Here is a 12,045-nt window from a genome sequence, read left to right on the forward strand (position 1 = left end):
CAATTCTACGTTGGCTAATATAGTTTGACAGGATTCCTGTTTAATGAGAGATTAATCAGCTGATGTATTCTGCCACTAGTTATCATTCCAGCAGTATGAGGCACACATTGCTGTTTAAAAACAAGACAAAAAAATTGCATCAAATCTCTAGCATTGCAGTGGCAAACCTCAGAGTGCCATCACGTTGTTGTTTTTTTAAGGGATCCGTATTCTAGCGGGATGCTCTGGTTTGCGTCAGCCTCTCCATCTGGCTCCACGCTCAGTTCATCCTCACATTTTTTTTGCCTCCAGCCTTCACAGAGTTGTTGATCCCCAGCAGGGTTTTCAATGTGCCTTCACTGCTGCGTGCACACCAGGCACACTATCCACGGTGGGGGGCGCGCGGGGGGGGGACTGTGTGCTGCTCCTCGTCTTCAGACCAAGCTGCACACCAAAAAAGACACACACACACACACACACACAACCCTTGGGCCAGATCTGTCAGCACAAAGCACACCCTCTTTCACCCATTCTCCCCCGGTGCTCTCATTGCCACCCATCCACTGCGTATAAGCCAAGAGCATGCTGGGAGAATTAATGTTGCAAGTGGAGAGCGTCGCTGGGATAAGAGGGAGGTGAGGGAGTCACTGTGGGTTAGGCAAAGGGAAAAGCGGCACAGAAATAGTGTGTATAAATAGGCCGCTTTGGTCTTTGTTTGTCTTCCCTTTATCTTTTTCTTGAATATTGTCAAACAAAATCAGTCATAGCCTGTCTGGAGGTGGAGGTTCCCGTAGACAGTTTTTCTTTCTTTTTCATTTTAAATATCTGATAAGTAGAAAAACTTTCCCTTGTGGGTGGATCTTACGCGGCTGTGAAACCTGAGGTTACCTTAAAGTCAATATGAAGAGCTGCAGCACAACCAAACCAATCTGCAGCGTTTTAGTTTCTCATGATGCTGTTTTGCTGGCTTTTAAACCTTAAACCAAGTACGTAGGATAGAACATCACTATCGTACATGACATGATGATTTTAAATAAATATGAATTAAAAGTCACACACACTGACACAGCACCACCTGCCGTAACAAACTGAAGTTATGAACGAGGAAGGGACCTCTACTACGACCCACGTTGGGTTTTGGGTCGCGGCTGACCGATTGTACCCGCTCACCCGCCGAGTTGGCTCGGTGGTGGTGGTGGTGGTGGTGGTGGTGGTGAGGTCCCTTCTGTTTTGGCTGCTCAGAGTCAGAGGATGAGTCTGATTCCGGGTCGGTGCGTCACTGATTGGTCCTGAGAGAATCACATGCTGGTTGCACATTTTTGCTGGAGTGAACAAAATAACAATTGGCTTACTATTTATACCATAGCCATTATCTTTAGAATAGATGTACTCCTACAACTGTGTATAATATTTAAATAATAAAAAACAAGTGATGGAGTGGGACATCCGCGGTGGATGTGCTGATTAATGCCCCGAGTTTAGCTCGCTGTTCATGAAATGACTCTCAAGGTTCTCTGTGCGCGTTAGGCACCATTATCATCTTGAAATATGGGAACCCTAGGGTGCTTCTTATTTTGTGATTGGCCTATACTCCCTGGTTATTGTACTCCCATCAAGCACAATCACCAGACCTAATGACTCCCAGTCGATGGCTGCTGCACCCGTTCAGTTGTGTCCACAAGGTTGACAGCTGGGAGCCGATCTCACGGCTTTGCCTCCATATTCAAAGCCTTCTGGACCGAAGCGAAAGCCTCACGTAATCATCGAAATGGTGACTTCCTCTGGGATTGTCAGATACAAACGTTTGTAACACAGTCGATTTTAAATGACTTAAACAACAAACTGTTTATTAGAGTAGTCAGCAGTTTCTTTTCTGTTGATCAAAGGATTAATCCACTAACTGCTTCACTTCTACATTCACAAGTTTAGACTTTGATTGTTGCTCCAACCAACCTCGCTCAGCAGGGACTTATTCGTCCTGCTTATGTTATTTTCAGTTGACTTGCTTGGTAGGGTTACCAAGAGCAGCTAGCTAAATGTTTTAGTTTTTTTTTTTTGACAATAGAAAAAGATGTGCTAAATATGAGCTGCTATTGTTAAACAACCAATACAGCTGCACCGTTCCTTTCTCTCTCACTATTTTTAGCGCTTGTAGCTATGTAAGAAGACGATGTCCTCATTCCTTATCGTGCCAAACAGATCATCATTCATTTTTGAACAGGGTACAATGTTTTCCACTCCATGCTAAAGTACCCCCCCCCTCCTCTCCCCCCTCCTCTCCCCCCTCCTCTCCCCCCTCCTCCCTCTCTAAGCCTCCCCGGGCCTGCAGGTGCAGTTCAGAGTAGACTCCCTGAAGCCCGGAGAGAGGCGCTGGTTCCTGCGCTACCTGGCCCTCCACACCATGCACATCGACGTCTGGGACAGCGACTCGTTGCTCCTCATAGGTTCTACTGCCGTCGAGCTCAAGGTAAAAGACTGGAGGTCCACATAGGACTCAAATGTAGCAGCATCAAAAGGGATTATTTGTCGGAATAAAATTAAATTAACTCCCAGCGACAGCGTTCACTGCGCCATCTGTTTACACGTGTGTGTCCTATCGTGACGCATCGTAACGCTCGTGCGTCCGTCGTAGATTCATGCAGCATCTGCAGGGAACCGGGCGTTGCAGAGAAAACAGCTTCTGATAATAGAATGTCAAATACTGAAACATTCATCATATTGTAAACAAACTTGATTCATGAGCCGTGGCTGTTCAACCATCAGTTTTTTGTCATCTTCCCTTTGTGTTAAAGGATTTGACCGAAGCAAATTACACATTAAAGGAGTTTTAATTTTTACTTTTCCACCACCCTGCTATTCATTGATTGATTGGACAGAAACTCTCTTGCCGACCTTGATGTGGAATTGATTTGTTTTTCAACTTGGGGAAGTTTGTAAAGTGTTTAATGAGAAAAAAGTAAAGGAGTCGTTTACCACCGGGCTTAACAGCTTTGACATTATTCATTTAGCAATAACTCAAACTCCCACTCCTGGCGTGTAATGTGCTTTTTTTGTCCGTTTCCATTTAATCATGCCCCACCCCCTCCTGTCTTAATCAGCACATTTGTGTTTAACGCATGCTTGTGAATAAATTATACCCAGTTACTATTCTCACGCCCTTCTTCGCATCCCCAGTACATGTTGCGTCAAGGTAAATCAGCGGTGCAGGCCCTTCACGAGGTGGAGGTGCTGACCACTGATTACTTGGGAGACGACACCCTGCTGACCAGCACAGATGTGGGCCTACGTCCTGCTCGCACGCCCATGTCGGTGCACACCATCATCCGGGGCCGGCTGCACATACGCACAGGCAACATAGGCAAGTACTGCAAGACTTTTCTTTTTGGATTGTTGAAGTGCTGACATGCCCATGACTAACGTCAGCATAGAATATCACACACATGGATCTTACTGGAAATCTCAAAGAAAGTAAATACAGGAACCGTCATGATGTACATCCTTTAAACATTATCAATGATCTGCTTTCCCTGATTGTGCTGATTGCAAAGTCCAGATTGTTCAGGGACGCAGATTTGGTGAGAACCAATTTGACATTGTTTACCTTGATACAATAGTAGTGTCTGATGAATGAGCACAAGATTCTTTGTGGTAAAGGCACATTGATGCAGAATTGAATAATGTGTGTGTGTTAGGAATTCATCTGACAGCAGTCTTTGTATTACCAATAGCATAAAATCCTGTCGAGAAACTTGAAATCTAAAAACAAAAACAAAAACAAATGGAGCACCGTCCCCTTTTGGGCACAGAAGAGAAAGTAGAGTGAATATATTGGATGAGGGCTGCTGCGAATAGCTAGATATTTGCATTCTCAAAACACTGTAAATCTGTATTTATTTTCAATAAAATCCAATTTCAATATCACCCAAACCTCCTACTACCTATGACATGTTTGTTTTATATTCTGGTTATATATCCATTCGGAGCCTTGGATTATAAGTCTTTGAGTGTACGTCGTCTGTTTACGTTTACAGTTGGGAAATGACAGCAAATCCCCAGGGCCGCTGCCGCTGTTGAAAGTTTCCTTTCCTCCATTCCCTGGATGTGTGCAGGCTTGCAAAGCAAACATTGTGCCAAAGCGGAATATCTTGATGTGATAGTTCCACTCCGTCTAGCAACTGAGCACCTTTCCTCTCCCCTCGCACTCATCCAATTTGGGCCCGACGTGCCCCCCGCCGCGCGATGGCAGCTGACGATAGCGTCCACGCCGTTAATCAACTGTTGAAACGCTACTCCCCCTCATAAACAATGCAGCATTCTGGGGGGGGCCTCAGAAAAAAATCTGCCAAGTGCCATTGTTGGGTGCTAAATATGCCGGCACTTATCACTCAAGGCAGGTTGAGAGCACATCGGGATATTTCCCGATGGGAGGAGCAAGTCCGTGTCTGGCATGTAAATTCCAATCACGACTCAGATATCCATCAGGCGCCTCGGCCGACAGTCGGAATCCATCCACGGAGGGAGGACTTGCAAGCACTTTTCTTTTGTTTCACTGGCTCCATCTGTCGCTGCCTTTCTCACTTTTTTTCTCTTCGCTCTTTATCGCTGTCTTCCCGTTTTGTCCCATTCATCCATTTACCCTTTGCCCTTGTATCACACGCGCTGTCTTCCTGCCTCTCTGTGGAGATGCGTTTTCTCCTCTTGCCTGTCATCAAGCTGTAATAAATAAGCGCCCTCATTTCGTGGGTGGTAATGGCTGTAAAGCTCTGTCATTAACGGGGGGGGCTTGATCATCAGAAGTTACTAAAAATATGACTGATGGATTTGCTGTGGGACAAGTTTGACAAAGATTTATTATGAGCTGCGCACACACACACACACACACTCGCGTGTGTGCATATCAAATCACTCAAACGTGCCAAGAAGGTACGCGCTCATGCTTACACACGGACATGCAGACAGACAGGTGCAGCAGAGCGTGGACGGGTTGTGTGATGATTCAGGGCGGCAGGCAGGTAGAGTACATCACTGACATCACGTGAGAACCCTGTAACTCCAATATTTGTGATTTCCAAGTTCAATACAAGGATTACATGGCTACTTTTATTGTTTGGAAAAAAAAAAACTACTAACCCCACTGGATGAAATGCATTCTGGCCAAGCAGAATAGCAGGCGATGTTTCTGTGGTGACGGTTTAGCAGATAAAGCCTCTGGATTTTAGCTTAAGAGGTGAGGGGAGGTTGTCGAATGGTTGACGACACGGAATGTGAGAGAAAAGAAAAACAGGACACTAAAGCAGTGAAAGCTTTTTCCTCACCGGGGCTAAAATCTCCTGTGAACGTTATTTAAAATAACGTCGATCTAAATATACTTAACGATATTGACTAGTTTATAGTGTTGTCTTGATATGCCAACCCTATTTATATTACATTTCAGTCAATCATTGGTTTTCTCTGCATTTATTCCTAATGCTGCTTGATTTTGATTGAAATTTACAAAATGTTGGCACGCTGTACAATTTGGCAGCACTACTCCCTACAGTACACCATGGTGCAGGCATCACCTATGTAGAATTGTTGTTCACTATACTTGGTGTTTTTTTCCGTCGAGCTACTATGAAATTTAACATTTTTGTGCTCAGACTACGTATTATGGTGACTCACGGGGAATATTCCCTTATACCCATTTATCTACTCAGTTCTAATTCACAAGCATGCTGTCCTGGCTACATACTGCACTCTGCCATTTCTAATCGTTTCTTTACTTCGCCCCGTTGGGGAATTGCGAAAAATTTGGCTTCATTGGAAAAAAATGAGTGCCAGACTTTTATTTCCAAATGAAGAGTGAAACGCCGAATGATATCCTTTTTTAATCATCACAAGGTGAGATCGACAAGTAACTAATTAGACGGTAAATTAGATAGTAGTAGTATAGAAAGTGGCTTAATCAGGGTAAGAAAGTTGTGAAAATGTGGCGGATTGCAAGCAGGTCCCACACAGAGTACAGTGCAGGAGCAGATGATGCGGCTGTAAAGCATGACGGCCGCCTGCTCATCTCATGAAACTGGTGAATCCAGGGGGAAAGCTACAAGGCGTTGTCCGTTTCATCTGCTAAAGCCACATGGACTCTGAGTGGAAAAAATAAAGATGGCTGGGGAAGAGATTCATTCAAGAGACATTTTCAACCTAAAAACATTTAAAAAATTTGTACTAAGTCTGCAGAGTCAAGGGAGAATCGTCTCTATGTGCGAAAAACTTTGTCCTAAAGATAGTAAATAAACAGTGTGTAATCTTTTTAATCCATGTTGTCATTATGATTTAGAACCCACAGCTTTTCCACAGACTGATACTGAGGATTAATTGATGGCCTGTTTTATCATATGATCTTTCTCAGACTAAGATCGATGGCAGATGGATAGAAGTAAAGGGAAGGATCTGAGGATTGTACGTGAGAAACCAAGTCGAAGGGGTATAGACTCAACTCAAAAGCAATGCACACAGTACGACACGCTTGTTCTGTGGGTGTGTGCATTCAGTTGTGTCTACATAACCCTTCTCTAGCAAGCAGTGCTACCGCAGAATGGCAATATTGTTTGGCCTCTTTGATTTTATTAAAAAGTGAGCTGTGTATTGACAAATTTCTTCCCTTGTTACTATTTAGTCATTTCTGGCGTCTTTAGACTGGTCACAAAGCAAATTTATGTGTGTGGTTTTTTTTATTTGGTTTTTGAAAAGATGCAAGTAAATGCAATTGGATTTTCTCTGAATGGTACAAATAAAAAGGTAAAGACGAAAATCAACGGATGCTCGATGAGCTGTACTTGAACGTCTGCTTTCCAACACATTTTAGTAGGGACGGCTAAATATAATCATCTTTATTTGATACATTCAGAAATTGATGAAATCATGAAGCAATACTATTTGATATCATCATCATCTTGTCACATCCAGTCGACATGGAGCATCACTATGAGCGGCCCCATTCACATCATTTGATCCATTATATTGATTAGAGTCGCTTTCATTGAACAAATTTGGCTGAAAACTTTAAAAAAGTTAGACCGTTAACAATTCAGATAATCTACTGTAGCATTGACTAACAATGGATAGTGTTAATTAATTTTAGTTAATATTAGCTGAAAGTAACGTCCAATTTTTTAAACAGGTTACATGTATCAGCAGAGGAAAAGGCCTATTGATATGAAATCATTTTGCTGACTGAGCTGTGTCTGTATCGTTTCTCCATCTCTCACTGGCTCTTGCTGTCCTTTTTGCTGCACACACACACACACACACACACACACACACACACACACACACACACACACACACACACACACACACACACACACACACACGCACGCGTATCTGCTTCAGCAGAGTAGAGAAGACAGATTAGCACCTTCTGCAGATCGCGCGGTGCTGCTCATCTGCAGTGTCCTGATAAGCCCTGTGGAGAGGGACTGTTGCAGCGGGATAGAGGAGAGGGTTCCCTACCTAAAGCTGCCACCAGTGGAACTAAATATCAGTGAAATTTACCTGACAATTAGTTTAGCTGGGTGACTTCCCCCAAGGGGGGCAGATACTGTCTTATTAAAAGCTCTTGCTGCTGGCGCACTAAGGCCCCACTTTATCAACCTTGCTTTTAGCCCTGAGGTGAGAGGGAATCTGCTTATTTTGAAAGGTCAGTGGCCTGGAACGGGGAGGCAGAATAAATCGAATATTGCACACTACTTTGAAACCCCCTTGGTGCTTGCTCCCGTTTGTTCTTGAGGCCAGTAAATCAGTGGTTTGTTGTGGGCTTAACCTCGAGAACCGCCGGCAGAGCAAAGAGGACAAGCAGGTGGGGTAGTGCCGAGTAGGGTTATTGTCATGCAACAGAGAGGAGGAAGTCAATAAATTTGATAGAGTTTAGCCCCCTGGCACTTTTACAATTACTCAACTCCACAGAGGCAGCCTCGACGGTGCTGTGCTTCCTCTACGCAACACAAACCGGGAGGATCAGCTTTCGTTTCCAGCCATGCGGATCATCAGCTGCGTCTCAACAATCGGCCGGCATGATTCAGCAGTTAGGGACGGATAATGTGACCGAGACCAAGACGCGCACATCAACCTGGATTAGCGCTAAAGAAGGCGTTATCTGATGAGCCTTAAGATGGTTCTAGTGATAGCCCATTAATTAAAATGATTGACTGATACAATCACTGCTCCATAATTGGGTTCATTATCGGGCCATTTGTTTCATTGTAAGCAAGGAGCACCCGGCGTTCATCTTATCGCGTCCTTTCTCGCCCTTTGTACAATTCTGTCCATCATCAAAGCCTTTCCTTGACACATAAGAAACGCACGCTAAAAGGTCCGTAATGAGCCGCCAGGCGTGGGCTCTCGGTGGCTTTGGCATTGATTTTAGATATTTATTTGACAGCAGAAGTAATATTTGGAAAATATAACTCAAACAAATGCATTGTGCCAAGTTGTGTGGCCAGGGGAGGGTGATGGATGCAGAGGGGAATGGACTGAGACGGCAGACACCTCACCCATTAATCTGCAGGACTGTGCTGTCTGTGTCTGTTTGCATGGCAACACCGCCTCCCCATTACTCATTTAGCTGCCGCCCATTATCAGTTTGCTGATGACAGGAGTTTGCCTCTAAAAAGATCTGGATGGTACTTGTGGCTCCCCTTCAAAAACTCCTGCATGCTCAGAGGTGCGAGTTCTGGGCGGAAAAGCCACTTAACTGCTGCACTCAGTATGTGTCATACGAGAGGTATCCCGGAGCCTCTCAGGGACTTCTTACACCACAATTAAGCACCTCAATTGAGAAAGTTGTGTTACAATACTTGTAAGCTGATGGGAATAATGGTATCATCATGTCAGAGTGTAGTGATTTAAAAAGTTACTTTTAATTACTTCTTCATTCAAGTGTTTTGAATTGTATCAAACAGATTGCATATGTTGGCCTTTAAATTGCAGCCAAAAATCATTTTGCAATGTGCTAATTCAAAGTGAAGAAGGTACATTGCTGCACGATTCGTGTTGTGTGACTGCGAGCAATTATCTCATACACGTTTTGTGCTTATAGCGCGGTTGAAAAACACAAGGAAGCCTTGGTATTGACCATCAATTACTGTCTTTGTCCAAGAGCACCCTGGAGTGCGTACTTATCCACTTGCCTTAAAAAGAGCCATCATGAGCATAAAGGGAGACATACAAGAGTCTGGTTTTGCAGTAATATCCCAAACAATCAGCCTGGTGATTTATACAATGGCACATTAAGTTTGCTGTCATTACAGATGCTTAAAGAAATCAGAATGCTGGATATATTTAACGTCTTACTGCATCTCCGGCAGCGAGCACCAAGAAGCAAACCGGACAGAGGTCGACCATTCACCATCAATCAGCATGACACTTGCAGGGCCGCAAGGATTTGGTGTCCAGACCCCGGGCAATTTCAGGCCACTAATTAATCACTGTAGGCCTGTCTTCATGTATTGATCCTGCCCTGAGTGTTCTAAGCCAGGGTTTAAACCTGGACTGCGTTCACTTTGGCATCGTCTACAATGAAAATGTATGGTTTCACATGTGACTTCAAAGCAAACTTTTGGCTTCAGATCACAGTCTCAAGCCACTGGAGTTACGTGGATATGCTTTCAAAATTGAATGAATCAAATCTAGCGCTACAGAGATGAAGTTGCTTCTATCAGTTATGATCCTGATACTGATTGAGAATGAGGACAACCTCCAGGCAAAGCTCTTAATCCTCATTCTAGACTGAACGCGGTCTTCTTTCACTTTTTGGCAAACGGCGCATCTTAAAATAAATCAATATCAAACCAAAGCACCTTAAATATAAACACCTGCAGTCCAAGGCCAACCTGCCCACTTATCAAGAAGGAAAGTAAACGCTGGAACCGTTCGTGTAGACCTGCACACACTGTATATGTGCCATCAAATACCCTCTGGCCTCCTGGGCTGCGCTCCAGAATGATCTAGATAGGGAGGAAGAGCGTGTTATGAAACAAAAGATCCACGTAGACTGACCAGCTTCTGTCTTTGGTACTAAATATTTGAATTATGAACTGGGATGTTATCAAAAGAACGTCAAAATGTTGCATGTAGGAGTATAGTTAGCTTGAAAGGAAAAAAACGTCCCTTTTCACGTGAATGTCCAATCATTGTTGATGGCAAATGTAGTCCATTGAAGAAATGCATTTGTTAAATCAAATATATTGACGGAAACTACACTTTCAAACATGGAGAGAAAAAGTAACACCCATTGCATTCGGGTGGCACAAATACAAACCCACGGCAGCTATTTATTTTTTGTGAGCCTCTTAATGGGCTCACGAATGGCTTCATACAAGTTTTTATGAGTTTTTATGCTTTAAGTGTAGGTGTAATCAGATGCTAGATGGCAAACTAAACACTTTGTTTCACTTCCACAGGGTGCCCAGTAGATCCTAGCAGCAGGAGGGCCACAGACGTGATGGCATCTCATCTTAACATCATAACTCCTCGCGGAGGGAGTGTTGGATTCAGAGGAGGAAGCCTGTCCTCCAGAAACACCCTCCAACTCAATGGCAAGCACTTTAATCCACAGCCCACTGAATCCTGTCACTGTTAATGTACCAACATTTCGGTTAACTTCACGTTCATTGACTCTGCCGTTTATGTTTTTCTGCACTCAGTGTATGAGTAAGCACACGTGTGTGTGTGTGTGTGTGTGTGTGTGTGTGTAATCTACGCCACGGAGCAATTAACGTCCTTCATTTGGGCGGTGACCACGCTGCCGCTTTCATCAACTCTACCGGATCCATTTCACATTCTGTCTCTTGGCTGCACCACTGAAGCACTCAATTTTCAGCCTAATTGAGCTTGCAGAAGCATCTCTGGTGGCTAGCCACAGTGCTGTTTGAATTTTCTGTGCTTGCATGTGCTCGCACAGAGGAACACACACACACACACACACACACACACACACACACACACACACACACACACACACACACACACCGGATGGCCAATTCTTTCCTCAATTAGACAAGCCTTCAACCGGTGTGCAGTCCTTTAAAGTGTGCAGAGACACTAACACACACTGTAAGAGGCATCAACATTACTTGTTGCAAAGAAGTAATTGCTTATAATAATTTAAAATGAGTCCGGCCGCTGAAGAATAAATCCCACTCTGACGAAGAAGTTCATTCACAGCTGGTTTTGATGTGCGAACACGGTCAGTTCACCGGCGCTCTTTGTTTGTTGCTTACCTCTCTCCTCCTCCAACACCGCCGCCACCTCTGCTCTACGCGCTGCACTCCTGGCTCCTTCCACTCCACCTTCCTGTGACATTTAAACATACAACGGGCCTAATTGCCTCCACTGGAGTACAGTCGCTACAGTTAGCCACGCTGAAGCTGTGCGCTGTGATCTGTCCTGCTCCTGCCTGTGGCTCTGAAGGAAGCGCTGTGGCCAGACACTATCTGCTGAGGTGACAGGCAGTCGACCCAGTGCCTCGCCGATAAGGACACTCGGGGAAAAATGCGCAGAGATAAAAAGTGATTCTTGAGAAGGAAAAAATAAATAAAGAATTTATGTGGAATTTCTTTCCCCTATTGATGTGTAGGGGAAAGTATTTCCATTGCATGTACAGCGTCTTGAATAGGCATTCACCCCCTTGGACCTTTTTTCCATTTTGTACCGGTACAAACTAGAATTTAAATAGTCTTGAATTAACTTTTTCCCCCCGTTTGATCAACATAACATGCAATAAAAAAGGTATTTTGGACACTCAAACAAAAACGTGGGTGCATAATTATTCACCCTCCTGAGTCAAAACTTCGCTGCATTTCCAGCTGCATGTCTCCACCAGCTTGCTTTGCACATCGAGAGATGGAAATGTTCATTCATCTTGGCAAAAAAGCCGATGCCCTGTCAGATTGGATGGAGACAGTCTGTGAACAGCAATTGTGAAATATTGCTATAGATTCTTAATTTGATTGAGGTCTGGGCATGATCATGATCATGATTTGGTCTAAACCATTCAGTCGTAGCTCTGGCTGTATGTTAAGGGTC

The 12,045-nt window shown here is 44.1% G+C and overlaps 1 protein-coding gene across 7 annotated transcripts in view; it reads left to right on the top strand.

Annotated features, from left to right (window-relative positions):
• The window catches only part of nphp4 (nephronophthisis 4), a 118,931-nt gene that overhangs the window by 85,665 nt on the left and 21,221 nt on the right, over nt 1–12,045 (top strand). For 6 of the 7 annotated variants that reach the window (XM_078093762.1, XM_040193297.2, XM_078093780.1 and 3 more), the window contains 3 exons: nt 2,292–2,446; nt 3,154–3,337; nt 10,422–10,556. In XM_078093762.1, the coding sequence (XP_077949888.1) occupies nt 2,292–2,446; nt 3,154–3,337; nt 10,422–10,556 (474 nt within the window). Of the gene's footprint in view, nt 1–2,291; nt 2,447–3,153; nt 3,342–10,421; nt 10,557–12,045 lie in introns of all 7 variants that reach the window. The other variant, XM_078093777.1, reaches the window with a different exon arrangement.

This window comes from Gasterosteus aculeatus, chromosome 2, assembly GCF_964276395.1.
Source record: "Gasterosteus aculeatus chromosome 2, fGasAcu3.hap1.1, whole genome shotgun sequence".
Classification (NCBI taxonomy): Eukaryota; Metazoa; Chordata; class Actinopteri; order Perciformes; family Gasterosteidae; genus Gasterosteus; species Gasterosteus aculeatus.